Source organism: Takifugu flavidus, chromosome 9 (assembly GCF_003711565.1).
Source record: "Takifugu flavidus isolate HTHZ2018 chromosome 9, ASM371156v2, whole genome shotgun sequence".
Taxonomy (NCBI): domain Eukaryota; kingdom Metazoa; phylum Chordata; class Actinopteri; order Tetraodontiformes; family Tetraodontidae; genus Takifugu; species Takifugu flavidus.
The window spans coordinates 4,385,423-4,400,223 of NC_079528.1; the positions used below are offsets into that span (position 1 = coordinate 4,385,423).

At 48.3% G+C, this 14,801-nt stretch overlaps 1 protein-coding gene across 4 annotated transcripts in view; it reads left to right on the forward strand.

Annotated features, from left to right (window-relative positions):
* Window positions 1-14,801, forward strand: part of pcdh19 (protocadherin 19) — a 42,756-nt gene extending 27,955 nt beyond the window's left edge. For all 4 annotated transcript variants that reach the window (XM_057043061.1, XM_057043062.1, XM_057043064.1 and 1 more), the window contains exon 5: window positions 12,237-14,801. In XM_057043061.1, the coding sequence (XP_056899041.1) occupies window positions 12,237-12,796 (560 nt within the window). In that variant the 3' untranslated portion in view covers window positions 12,797-14,801. The remainder of the gene's footprint in view (window positions 1-12,236) is intronic.

Here is a 14,801-nt window from a genome sequence, read left to right on the forward strand (position 1 = left end):
CTCTCTCTGCCAGCTGCAGATGTTTAACCAGCATCTCCCAACTATGTGCCGGACAAGCGTCTCCCTCACCCTGTTGGTTCTGAAGGAAGCTGGGCTTTTTGTTGCAAGCCTGCCCTGAATTCACCAGAGGAACCTTTCAAATTTGAAGTTTTCTAAAGTGCTAACAGAAACACTGACATCTGTCAAGAACCAGGAAGGCAGTGAGAACATGGTTGTGTGTGTGTGTGTGTGTGTGTGTGTGTGTGTGTGTTGTGTGTGTGTGTGTGTGTGTGTGTGTGTGTGTGTGTGTGTGTGTGTGTGTGTGATGGGAGGAAAAACAGGCAAAAAAAGGAAAGAATCTCTGATGAGTGGAGTTGTTCTTTTTATATTCTCTCTGTCATTAGACTTGATTTAACAGTTCTTATTTCACTGATTTCTGCTTCAAACTCTCCAGTTTGTGCCGCTGACAGCGAATGATTAGCAAGATCTGAAAGTGGGCTCATACATTTTGATTTGGTCTTAATGGTGGAGGTGAAATGGCTGAGTGTGTGGGGGGTGGGGGGGGGGTGTCACGACGTCACAAAACATATAAATGCAGATTTCTCCTTTGCGCTCCAACCTGAACATCAACCATCTGCTCATACTGGGAGCCAGTGACACAAGTCGGCGAAATGGTCGCCCGTGTGCGTGAGTTGACATCTGTCGCTCGAAGGTCGTTTGGTTTTAGAGAATCAGTGCATCTAAAACGGACTTCAGCAGGTTGACGGTTGAAGGGTTCCTATCGTCTTCCCGTGCAGGTGTTCTTCCAGGACAGGAGCGACTGGTGTGTCCAATCAGAGCAGAGGGAAGGAGAATATAACCCAAAAACAAGGTTTTCCTTTTCTCACTCTGCATGCGGAGCTGATTGCACATCCGCGTCTTTTTTCAATCCTTTAATTAAAAGCCCCAGCTGCGGCCCCTCTCTGGAGGTTGTCTGGAGTGCTTGCGTAACGCGCTCCGGTGCGTCCCACCCTTTCAGTCCCCCACTAAACTCGACGTGTGAATCAGCAAAGAGACGTGAGGACACACTAAAGAAAGAACCACGTGGGTCTCAGACGTGCACGTGGCGTGACACAATGATGGCGTCTGCTGAACCCTCATCCTGCCAAAGCCCATCGGAACATACCAGCGTATTTAATCAGCTCAAGAGGAGGCTGCTTATCTCTATGCTCCTGTCGTGGGGAGCGTATTGAACATATCAGAGAGAGGAATGGGAATAGTTCGTTATTTTCCAGGGCTGACAATGAGCCTGATGTATCTCATCGCGGGTCTTCCACTGACAGCTCATTTTACAGACAATCCTGGCATTCAGTTCACACCGTGGCGGGGCAAAAGAGAAACCCGGGAGGAGGAGGGGGGGCAAAGGAAACAGAGGGAAAATAGGGCTCCGGATCTCCATTGCTTATTCATGATGCTGTAGCTCGCTAGGTGTGTTAATAATCGCCTCAGAAGCCGAGAGCATTGCAGTTGTTTGTTGAACGCCCGACCGAGAAGGGGGTCCGAAGGACAGCAGGGGCTTCGGGATGATCCCAGGCAGAGGGGGGAGATTAAAACCTGGTTATGTGCCGATGTTGACGGAGGCCGAGTGAGCATTAGAGGAAGAGAAGAGAGGGAGAGGCGGAGCACCTGAGTGTTAAAAGAAATGGAAAAATAACAAGAATATGAGGAAAATAAAAGATGGGGGGGAGTGAAAGAATGGAATTCCAGTCGCATCTCCCAGCACTCTCTCCTTTTGTGGTTTCAATTGAGTTTGATTTTTGAAGCAGGAGTCATCTTTTCCAAGGCGCACTGTTGTGTTTTTATTTTTTCGAGGTTGGCATGCGGACCGAAGCTGCAGAGCCGAAATAGCTCTGGAACCATCGGTCAGGAGTCCATGGCACTGTTTACAAATACCTATTTTGATTCCTTTTAAATGTCTGAATGCGACTGGGATGCTGTTACTGCAGCCGCACACTGCCGTTCTGACCCCGCTGAGGTTCCTGATCTGAGATCTGCTCCTGGAACGTGTTTGCTATGAATTTAATGGGATTTAATGGGATAAAAACAACACAAAGCCCACAATGTCCTTTAATTAGTGGCGTCACCTGTGTCAGAAATCAGGCGAAGGCACCCTGCTGGCAATTGTGTCACATTAAAATAAGTTTTTGGACTGTTCAGTACAGATCCAGTGCTAATAACCACTCCCGCTCTGCTCCAGCTCCAGCTCCAGCTGTCTGAGGTGTAATGAAAATAAATGGACACGGTGGCACCACTTCCCGATCGACGCGGAGCCCAACCGTCGCTCAAACCCATACAGAGTGATTACAGACCGACCCGGTGTTGAATAAACAACCAAATGAGGACATATTATAGACATGGATTAACTCGGAGGATTCTGGGTGTATGGCGGGAAGTGGGCAGGATATTCGCAGAGCGACTGCCAAAGCGAGGCTTATATTACAGGGATCCCAGGATATCAGACACCAGGCGGCTCGCTCACCCTCCAGACTGCACGGCCCGTGTCTGGCAGCTGGCCCGCAGCCCAGATACTGTAGCAGTAATCAGCTCTATTACCTGCAGCAACAACCCCCATTTAGGAGCCCTCATCCTCGGAGCGCACTGGCCTTGGGAATTACACGTAGCGGGGAATTTAGCAGGACAGCGTAGCTATGTCTGCTAAAGATGCACGGACGGAGCAAAAAAAAAAGCCTTGGCGAGAAGCGAAAGGTTAGGAATATACCCTGCCCTCTTTAAGGAGGAATCAGGTGTCCTGACAAGTATGTCGTAGCCGCAGCTTTCCATCAGGAATACAAAGAGACATTTATCACTGCAGCTGGGGTTAGGGAGGAAGGGGGGGGGGGGGTCTGCTGTGCTGTGGATTTCTTTTTTTAACCCCTATCACTTCCTATCTGAGTGGAAAACACCAAACCTCCATCCTCTGTAACACCTTTGAGATTTCCTACTTTGTGTTTCTTTTCTTCTTTCACTCCTTTGTCTCCCTGATGCCTCTGTCATCACTGCTTCCTTTTCCCCGAGGTCTCATTCCCTTGTTTTTCCCAACAACTTAATAACTCAGACGAAATATGTAGCGGCAGCAGCGGAGCCTTGACGTCCTCCTCGGTTGTGGCAACAAAAGGTTACCTCCTCGGGCGTTCTGCTGTAATATTTCCATATTCTCCGCTCCTCATGTATATTCAGTGGGAATAATTTATTCCCTAACATTTCCCAGCTGTTGAAATGCAGAATTTCACTGGCAAGGGCCCTCGCATGCTCCATGGCGCCCGGTGTGGCAGAACGGGCCCTGTTCTGTGTGAACCCTGCAGAAGTTAAACAGAGGTTAAAGAGAAATTCTCCAAATCACCACCGCCATTACAATATTTCACTCACCAATTAGTGTCAGTGTTCCCCCGCTGGCCCCCACGCGACCTCGTGGGGGACGAGCTCGCCTCGCTGTAATTCTGGTCTCGAGTCCGCCAGACCCGGATTATAAACTATTGATGAGTGAGTGAAGGTAGCAGAGAGGAGGGGGCAGACCCAGGGGCTCCGGGGGCCATTTGGCCTTTCAGCACATCTTCATAAGAGCGGATTGTTTGACTCAGGACAGGGTGATCTCAGCTGCCAAAAGATTTGGCTGTTCATATGGGACAAAGGTCAAGGTGAAGACCCTCCTACAGTCAGAGATTTGATGTTTTCAATTAGTTTGAGCTTCATTTTTTTCCCAGTTTGTTTGTTTGTTTGTTTTTTTGCACGAAATCCTTCTTATTTCCTCAAAAATCCTGTTCCGCTCTTTCACTCACAGTCCCTAGTCGGCATGGAAACCGCCGCCATTTTCATCGAAGGAAATAATCAGGTTAACCTTTCCTGCGGTTTCCAAAGTCTTACTCCACCCCTGACACTGAGAGGAGATGAATTTGTCTGGTTGCTGGTTTGAAGCCTCCATGCAGACTGACTGTAGGACAGACTTCTCGCCAGAGGAACGCGACTTTTCAAACTCCCCCAACTCTTTAGAAGTGAGGATAAAAGGTAATGGGAGAGGTCGGCTGTTAAGTCTAATGGCTAAAAGTCTCAGAGTGGCTCTTTTTAATGATGCGCCTGTTCTGGCGCGGCCCTCGTTAAAGATGAAGCTGAAACGCATGCGGAGGACAGGGAGGGAGCTGTGTCCAGACGCTGATCTGTACCCAGCATCGTCTGTCAGATCAGCAGTGGGGGCCTCTGTGTTCTCCAGCACATTGGAGACAGACTGGGCTCCTTCTGCGTTCAGCCCACATTAGCATCAGGAAATAAATAAAGCAAGCAATCAGGCCACGACCTCTTATATCCACAGAGCTGCCAGCGTTCCTCCCCCTCCCTTTCCACCCCCTCCTCTTTATTTCCTGAGCTCCATAGACCTTTAACTAGCCACGATACGGAACTGAATGTCAAGCTAGCAGTGCCAGCTCTACCACAGGGGAGGCTCTTCCTTCGCTGTCTGTGGAGAAAAGGCACTGGGGGAATTGGATCTTTGACACCTGTCACTTCCGCTCTGCTGCACCTTACTCCCTCGCCACACATAAGGACTTTCCATGTCACAGCTTAGTGTGTCATCATGAGTGGGGCACGGTGCCCAAGAAATCCAATTACCAAGAATTACCAACGTGGTGCTGGACTCAAGTCAGGAAAGTCGCGCTAGTTATTGGGCTTTCCGCCGGTCTGAACGCTGTATGGAACCGGCCGATATAACTCGCCGATCCGATCAGGGATGTTGAAAGTTTTTGCAGATGCTCCCATTCAAACGCAGATGGCTTGTTTTATTTCAAGCTTAAAGCCACAAATAACTTAAGTAGAGGGAAAAAAGCACTTTTAAACCATTGAGATGTGATTGTTTTTAATGTTAACAAATTAAGCAAAATAGACAATATATATATTCTATATTTCTGTCTCAAGTTGTTTAGGCATAAGAGTATGTTTTTTGATACCCAACACAAATTATCCACAGTAAATAAACACGTTATTAAAATAGTCATATTGCTCCCTCACGTGATCGGACCCTGATCGGTTATTGGTTTCTTTAAACTAATCAGTTATCGGCGCCAAAAATCCCAATCACATATAACCTATTACTGCTGTTATTCTTGCCTCCTTTACTTCTTTCCTGGGCTTTCGTCTCTGTCTGGGTCTCGAACACACAATTTTAGCCCGCCGATGGCACATTGCTCTGATTGGTGGGTAGCTAATGCTACAGCCAGGCTACGGCTCTGTCTGGCCTTAAATGGTGTCGACCCCACGGAGGTGAATCATAGAGACAGTAGGCGAGAAGCAGCAGCATCGCCAGTGCCAAACACACGGTCCTGCCCCAACACCCTTCCCCCAACCATGCGCTCCCCCTCAGTCCGGGAGTAAAGCTAATGAACCAGTCTGCAGCCGTGTGCTCTCCTTCCTTTATTTCTCCAGCGCTACCACCTGTGTGACATTTTTGTTCAGGTTTTGAGGGGTGTGCGGGGTGTGCGTATACATCAGGCTTCCACCGTGTCCTACTTTCAGGTTATTTAAAAAATGCAGGGAGAAAGGAGGGGGGAAAACCGAGGGACGAGGAACCATGCTGTTGCTTCTGTGACAAGATAAAATGGAATATAAAACACACAGTCCTGCCTGACATAAATTGAACATGACTGAATGAGAAGCCACATCGTATTAATTATGTAGGGCCACTTTTTTTGAGGCACAGCTGAAGCTCACAGAGATTCTTTAAATATCGGTTTGCTGGCCAGGAACTCCGCACCAGTTCTCTGGATGTGGAGATGCTGACGGTCCCCGGCTGTGTGGTATTTCCTGCCTTTTCCTGATAGTCACGCCTACAACTGCGCTAAAGGGATTTATTTGTCAAACTAGCCTATAGATTCAATTAGGAAACGATAATGTCTAATTAATGAATGAGTACAAGTGACCTCAGGGGTTCACCTACATGGATTACAGCGCTCATCGATACCATCTTTCCTCCTCATTCCCAACCCCCCCGCAGATTACAGATGTAATTTAGCGTTCCTCTGCCCCGTCGTTCCTCCCAGACTCTGGGGTTTAGCAGTAAATTAGTTTGTTAGCTCGGTCAAGCTTAAACACAGAACTTCTGTCCCCGTGTTTAAAGAGGGACGTCCTCTGCTGTTGCCTGGTGGAGGAAGCGAGCCAAGTGTGCCGAAGCTGGCCGGCTGGCACGTCGGCGAGTGGGCCGGGCTGCAACTGGGATGCCAGCACGGCCCGCTGCTGCGAGTGTCGGGAGGGCATTGTGCTGTTGCTGTGGGTCTGCAGCCTCAGAACACAGGTTAATTTGAAGCCGATGATTAGAGGGGTAATTTGGACACTGACAATCGACAGGGGTGACATTTGCAGTCATTACACTGTAATACATCACGCGGCGCTACAATCGGAACCCCCGGCCCCGCTCAAAAACAAAGCTGCCAGTGATTTGTTTGCTGTAAGGATCTTATTTCACAGCAGCCTTGGGGAAATATAATAACTCTCATGTCAAGCTGAATGTGTCCATTAAAGTAATGGAATAAATTGAACACACATTCGCTGCATTATGTATATTATCCATCAAAAAAAAAAAGCAACAGCAAATAACATCCTCCGGTTGGAATCATATTCTAATTGTCTCACTTTAGAACCGATCCTGCCCGCGTGCTTCTTTTCCACATTACTATTTCAACTGGATATGAATCACAGTTTGTGAGGAGAAACGAGCTCAAGGTGCATTTTCATCTCCACCTTAATTGGATTTTCTGCAGCCGGTGGCCTTCATGCATCAAATTAATTGTCCCTTTTTTAAAATTCCAAACTCATTTTAAGACGGCCTTCATTTCGAGACGCACCAGGTTCGGGCCGGGCCTGGGTCCAGCCTGCAGCGCGTGTGGACGCAGCAGCGCCGTCGCTGGCTTCTGCACTGGTTGGAACTCAAAGGTCCAGTTATGGTCTGAAAACAACACAAATCAGGGAGGATTTGACCGCTCTAAATTCCTGCACGGCTGTACAAAACTATTACAGCGACCCGATGGCAGCAGGTGAGAGAATTCTTGCAGCATAATTGCTTTTGTTGCCGGGACATCAAACCGGGCTCGTGCGCTTTTCTGACAACAGCTCACAGCGCTTCCGATATCTCCTGTCCTGTTTATTTGAGACGGCGCTCTGCGTTGACACGGTGATTTATAAAACAGCGTAGTCAGTTTTTCTTTTTTTCCTTCCTCCCACTGCTGTTATCCAGCTGTTAAACAGGTGCTGTTTGCACCAATTTAGAAGCTATTGCATTGTTTGTCAGCACCAGTTTGGAATTTCATTCATTATACAGGACCTGCTGTACAAAAGCGGGCCTGAGCCGGACGGGCCAGCAGGGAGGGAGGCGGCACGAGTAAATATTTGCAGGATTTGGCGTCTGATGATTTATTGACAGATGCAAAAATATAATGACCTCAAGACTGGCTGGAAATGAAGTTAACTCGCCGCTTCAAATGAGCTGCTGCGAGGACATGGGCAGGCCGTCTGGAGCGACGCTCTCTACAGTGCTGGATGGATTTGACAGCAAATTCTCTCCTGATGAATCGACTGCTGCTAATGCCCAGAAATAGAAGCAGACAGAACCCTTGGCCTCAGCAGCAGTATGATGGCACTAACAAGGCTGCCCAGTCGCTCTAATTTCCTGCACAATTAATATTGGACTGAGAGACTACAATGGAATTTGCTCTCAGACAGAAATGAGAGAAGGAAAAAATTTTTCGGAGGGATTTATTTAATTACACCAGCGTTCACGAGAGAGCAGCGCCGATGAAATGAAAGAGGAGGAAACAGGAGGAGAATTCATAAAAGGCAGGGAGGGAGTTTGGCGGGGGTGGCTCGATGCGACTGGACCAGATGCTGTGGGGAGAAGGAGAGGACTCGGCGGTGTGCGGAGAATGATGGCTTGCCAGGTGCGGCGAGGGTGCCCCTCCACTGTTTGTAAGAACAAGACCATCACACTCCATCTTGCCACTCCCGGAGGAACCGGGCCTCGGGGCTGATTTATGGCCCGCAAACTGAATTGGCTGGTGTGGATGACAGCAGCACTCGGACTTTCCCCGGTGGAGGAGTATCCGCGGCCAGACCCCGAGAACAGCCAGAAGGGACCTGGAGCTCCCGCCCCCATGTTCGGGGAAGGGGGGGGGCTGTGAGGTAGATTAGGTGTTGTGTTTCCATTTATGCCTTCATCAAATTCTGTCTTAGCAGTTTCTGTCCTCGTCTGCTGAACATCCAGCTTCTGACCAGAACCCCTGTCTGCTTTAGGCACGTCTGGCTGCAACAGGTAGCTGAGCAGGTTGGATCAAACTGCTCAAACCTGAGTAGGAGAGTGGGCGTGGCTCAAGAGATAGTCCATGAAAAAATAGTTACGCTAACTCTGGTTCAATACCAGACTAGACCAGCTTACATCATTTTTTTTGTTTGTTTTTTTAAACTACCACTTTTCAAAAGTGAGGATGGTAATTGTGCAACAGCTACAGGGGCCCCTGAGCTAGCGTCATAATTTGAGAATGCGTTGCGTTATCACATTCGACCAAATCCTCCCGAAAACCTCTTTGAAAAGGCAGCATTTCCAAATAAGGTCACTGGGAATGCAGTTATATTTATTTAACTCCGGCACGGCTCTGGCATGCAAACAAAAAGAGACAATGAGAATTTTGTCAGAGCCACTGACAACAGCGGAGCCAAATAATCCTCTTTAGGAAGTATAGGCTGGTTTGTTAGCATTGTCACAGCGGTCTGATAAGGACCAGTCAAAGGGAGCGAGCGGAACATAATTTCAAGCAAATCAAAGGGAGTCGGCGAAGTGTCTGCAGGCCGAGAACAGTATATCTGCCTTCAATATGTGTGCTTCCACAAACGCTGCATCAGTTTATCTCCTGCTTGCCTGTTGCAAGAATCGGGACACTTATTGTTTCTGCTGCGGCGTCGTGTCAGCGTGGAGAAGAAAAAAAGTGACATTCTTCAAATAAGAACAACAACAAAGCGAAATGATTTCTCCTGCCACGCTTCAGTTTCAAATCAGAGCTCATCTTGCTCCGAAAACAAACTGACTGAATGGTGTCATACTGCGAGTCCCCGTGCGCCGCCTGGTTGCGTCGCCTCTCGGTCCCTCTCAGACTAATACAGGAGTTTTGTCTCCTCGGCTCTGGTGCTCTGATCCAGTTTGCTCTCATTTTAGAGCGTTCCATCGTTGGTGCCTGAGCGGAGGCCACGTGCACTTTTGGAGGGATGCGGGCTTTCGTTTTCTGAGCCAGGCGGGATGCAGCCAATGAGGAGGCAAGAAGTTGGCACAATCGGAGGGAGATTTCCCTCTTTTTCGCTGACATCCCGCTTTTTCCCCCCCTACGCTAAAATCAAACAAACAACACCTCCAGCTGCACGTGCACGGTGATAAATCAAGCTCCGAGTCCGTCGGGCTCATGTTGAAACCAAAGATTCGTCTGATATGAGTCGATGTTAAGACATCTTTATCTGATGGAGGGGAATGAGCCGGGACTGAAATGGCTGCTGGCAGATGCGGAGATGAAATGGGATTTCTCCCTCAGCGTATGCAAAGTGATGCTATTCCAGGTAACTACAAACGGGGGGGGGAAAGGGTCCAGCGTTATCAGGAGGCTTTTTACACTTGAAGTTGCAATCTTTATCAGTATTAAAAATTCCATGCGTGAGTCTATATGCTGATGCAGCGCTCCCCGGTGCCTCGCGAGTGATTTAATAACAACGCAGCCTTTCTGGGACCGCTCTGTCTCCTGTATCCAGACGCTGTTTGTATTTAATGCAAGTTTTAGGGACTGGGAAATGCTACTTCCTCTCCTCCATCACGCCCACTTAGAAATGTAATAAGTATGAAATCTCAGATAGGAAATGTTGCAGCTGAGATCCTGGGCTGTGCTGTCTGAAATGATCTGCAAGCTGATGCATATTCACAGCAGGGGGCCGTCGCCGCGTCGCCCTGCTGCAGTTTTTCAGGAAAGCGGGAGATTGTAGTTTGTAAAAGGTCAATAGCTTCTGACTTTTTTATATTTAAATGTCTTGTTTTATTATCTGATGGGTCTTTTGGAGCAACATCTGCGGTTTAGGAAGCTCTGAGTAGAGGCAGGATGTGCGAGTGTTAATGGCACTTGGCTTTCATAACAATGTCATTTACAACCCAGTTGCTTCCCCATCGACCCCCGAAGGAAGAGAGAAAATGCTATTCACTGCATATGCAGGCAGAGCTAAGTGGAGAGCACACAGTTTCTGTAGATTTCTGTCAGCCTGGGGGCTTTTCATGCTTTAGAACATGCTTCAGGCGACAGAAAAAGTCAAAGTATTTAGCGGAAATTGCATTAATTACCATCACGCTTGAAACTCTGTAATCGGCAGAGAAGAGGTTTCAGGATTTCACTTTGGCGGTCGTCGACCTGACGTCTGACCTCTGTGTGCCACACATTTTTCTAGATGTGAAACAATGTGTTCCTCTTGGTTCTGCAGCCTGTAACATGGAGCTCCTCATTTTTCTGAGAGCCCGGGGTGCGGCGCTTTAATTGATCTGGGGTCCTTCAGCCCTGCGCTCCTCACACGCTCACATCTGCAATGGGATTCGTGGGCTACTGTTAGTTTGAGCCCCTAAAGTCTCAGTTAATCCACCTCCCGATGATTCCGCCCTCACGTCTGACCTCGTGCCGCGGGCGAAGGCTCGCTGCCTCGCAGATGTCAGGAGTGGCGCAAGCACAGGTGTGAGATAACGGCGCTCTGTGCTGATAGTGCGTCCAACCTTTCTAGATTTACATTTTTACTGAAATCTGTAACCAATGAAACCTGCTCTTAAACACAGACGAAAGAAGGGTGAATTCTGAGAGTTTTCATTGTAACTCATCAGACTGTTGTATTCCTGGACTTTCCTTTACTTCCTCTTGTGATTGCTTTGTTCAGGCCTGATTGGTTTCGCTCTCTCCTTAGACTAAACCCCCAGATTCATGTAGTCCATCTCCTTGATTGCTGCCACCGCAGTCCTTATCAGCTAATCAACACGAACGCAAATTGAAAAATACTCATTTTTATGATTTTTGGCCTCCTGCTGTGATTTTATCGCAGGAGATTTTATGCAGCCGCCTGTTTGTGCTGCACTGTGATCCCGCAGAAGGTGCAGGAACTGATATTTAATGTTTTAACACTGAAATCAGTGTCTCAGCCGGGCCGATTCCAGTGCCGAGCAGGTCCGAATCTGGCTGTGCGGGCTTTATTCCGTCATGTCTTTAACCCTGTTGTGTGCGGCGCTCATCAGATTACACTTTATGGACAACATCTGTGCCATATCGGCCCCCGAAAACCTCGTCTCCGATCTTTAAATATCGATCCCCGGGGCTTTAGCGGAGGTGCCTGTGACGAGTGCAGCAAAGAAGGAAGAAAAACAGATCATTAGTGGTTTTAATTAGGTGATCTGTCAGGATTGCCAGATGTAAGCGTATGCATTTGGGTCAATGGCAACCCCCCCCCCCCCCTCCAGGAGACGCGTTCGACGTCTCCTGTCTCGAAATGAATCATTTTCACCTTCGTCAAAAATCCGTCAGGCAAACGAGTTTGGGGATTGGAATGATTTCCAGCAGCCGACTCTCTCGGCAATTAGATGAGCCGAGCAGTGAATATAAGAGCAGAAGCAATAATGGAGAATTTCAGCTCCAGCCCGGCGCATTTGTCTCCCAGAGTCCTTCCTCTGCAATACGGCGGCGTACAGAAGAATGCTGTTGCACAGACTCGGGCAAATCTCTTTTTTTCACTCCAGCATTAAACATCATTACATATTTATAACTCGGCGCCAGATGACAGAGACAGAGAGTGAAGGAGAGAGACGAAGCAGGCAGCAACACCGCCGCCCGTCTGGTGTCTCTCTGTCAGTCTGCCATGTTTAAACCTGACTTTCATCCGCTGTTGCTACAGAAAACCCAATTATACAAGAGCAGCAAATGGACTTTTGATTTGACAATGCTTCATTTAATTGCCATATTAGAAGTGCCCCAAACATACAGCCGCGGTCACCGGCGCACGCTCAGAACCGGGCTCCAGTCTGGAGCAGATGTAGGAATCCACAAACGTTGGACTTCTGCAGTTAATTAAAAAGAACTGCGTTGTCTTCATCTGTTGCGTTCCCAAGCGTGAAATAAACAAATGCTGGTACGTTTGGATCAAATGTAAAAGACCACAGGAATCATTCTGTGTTTCCTCTCCCTCCTCAGATCCCAACGAAGGCTTCCACTGTCAGGACGAGTGTCGCATCCTTGGCCACTCTGACCGCTGCTGGATGCCTCGCGTCCCCATGCCGGCACGTGCCAAGTCACCCGAGCACGCCCGGAATGTAATTGCCCTGTCCATCGAGGCCACCACGGTGGACGTGCCCCACTACGAGGACGGCACCGCCAAGAGAACTTTTGCCACCTTTGGCAAGGATGTGTCCGAGGACATGGAGCGGGGAGAGTTAAAGGGGAAGCGGACTCAGGAGTCTCAGGTGTGCAGCCCCAAGGCCAACGGAGGAGCTGTGCGCGAAGCCGGCAACGGGCGCGAGGCGGCCAGCCCCATCACCTCCCCCGTGCACCTGAAGAGCCCCGTGTCCAAGCCGCCATCCGCATACAACACGCTGAAGTGCCGCGACGCGGAACGGATCGCCAACCACAGCCTGCTCCGGCAGCCGGAGGGGAAGGACAGTGAGCCGGCGGTCAGGGAGATCAACACGCTCCTCAGCGACGGCCGGGACAAGGAGTCTCCCAGCAGCAAGCGCCTGAAGGACATCGTGCTTTAGCCAGCTTCTGTGCGACACGCAGGCCAACACGCACGTGCACACCGAGTGTAAAGTCACATATATGTACCCCGCAGTAGCTGTGTGTACACGGAGGGAGGCCAGGCCGCGGACATGGAGACACACCCATTTGCAGTATGACGGTGAGCTGGTATACTGCAGCTAGCTGTGTGCTCAGCGGTCGTGGATGTGGCTTTGTGGTAGTCATGGTACTTTGTCCTTTTTTTTTTTTGCTTTTTTATCCTTTTTCTTTCGATCGGTCTGTAATCAGTGAACGGGCAGGTTACTGTTAACTGCATGAACGTGCTCGGTGGAGCTCTCCGGGCCTCGCGCTAACAGCGGGACGCTACAGGTCGGGACCCCTGCCGCGCCCCCTCCTGAGTGCAGTTATGCCTTTGAACTCCTTTTGTAACACAAACTGACGTTTGCCTTCCTCGGTTTCACAGCCAAAATCGCTCTTTGGTTCCTTTGTATATTAAGCTTGGTCAGTGTAATAAACAGCAAACGACACGCGCAGGAGCCGAAACCATCGCACCCTTGGACGCTATCTCCAGGAGGACCTTTCCTTGACCTTTTCCCTGGATAATGAGGGAACGTTTCTGTCCCCGGGACATGCTGGTGTCATCAGACTGCGAGCTCTTTACAGTATTTATATTTTATCACCGATGGAGCCGAACTGTCGCCCTCCACAGCCACTCTGAACACTGGAAGCGGATCCTTACCTTCAAAATGAGTTGTATTAAAAAAAAGAACACTTCCTGCTTTTGAAGTCTCCTGTGCCCAACTTTGATTGTAGCCAGTGGAGCACAAATTAGACCCTTGTGCTCTGGTGTTGTACTTTTTTGACCTTTGACCGTGGGGCTAGGATAGATGGGATCGTCACTCATGTCTTGCTCTGTGAAACTCTGTATAGGGTTTACTATTATCATTTTTAATAACCCGTTGTTATGTGACAATCCCTTTAATGTTGCGTTTCAAGAGGAAAAAAAAAACAAATTGGTGTTCAACTGAAGCTACGGTAGCGTTTGTTACACAAACACAAAAGTAAAAAAACATATATGCCAAAATATATTTTATAAATAATTTAAAAATGTATAATGAGAATATTTAATGCTGTGCTTAGTTATTTTGTCAGTAAGTTATACTTGAAGGTAACTTGCTTTCGTTCTTTTGCTTTTATATTAAAACTGATTTGGGTTTTTTTCTCTTTTTTTTTTAATTCAAAATGAACTTGGACTATTATTATTTTCTTTATCGTGTGACCCCTGGCAACCGTTGCAGTCTACCTTGTTGTAAAGAGTTTCTTATTGGTCAGTTCTTGTGCCATCGAGTTTCTGTGTGGGCTACTAGAAAATGTATTTTAAAAAAAGACAAAAAAAAAACAACAAAAGAATTTTTTTTAAAAGTCAGCGATATCAGCACCAACATTAGTGTGTCAGTTCAACGAGCTTAGAGTGAGATAGCAACAGAAACCAAAAAAAGATCCAACGGAACCTTAATGAGTGCAGGATGTGGTTTAATCGTATCGGGGAGGGGGGGGGCAGCATTCCATAAACTGGTCTTTCACTGGGCGTCTAAGCAGCAGCCGTCTCTACTGGGCTCACTCAAGGTTAAAGGAGACTTTTCAGACTGCGGTTCTGCGGACACGCTGGGCCGTTACCCGGCGCCATCTGGGCTCAGCTCGTCTCCAGGACGGTGCTGACGCCAGAGTGGCATAAAGAGGGCTCTCCCCTCCCATCACGCCCCACAACAGATCGGCCAGAATTGTGTCAGATTCAGCTGGGGCGCCGAAAACAACCGTGTTGCACATCAGCAATGTGGTTTTATGTTGCTTTGCAGTCCGTTTTGTACAATGTGGATAAATATGAATGACAACGGGCAAAAGTTGCATCAAACTAGATCTTGTAGCTGAATGTTTTGCTGGTCTCACCCATGGCTTCTGGCAACATGAAAATCTGAATAATCACTGAATGTATACAGCAGCTTATAATTAAACTATTAAATGTTA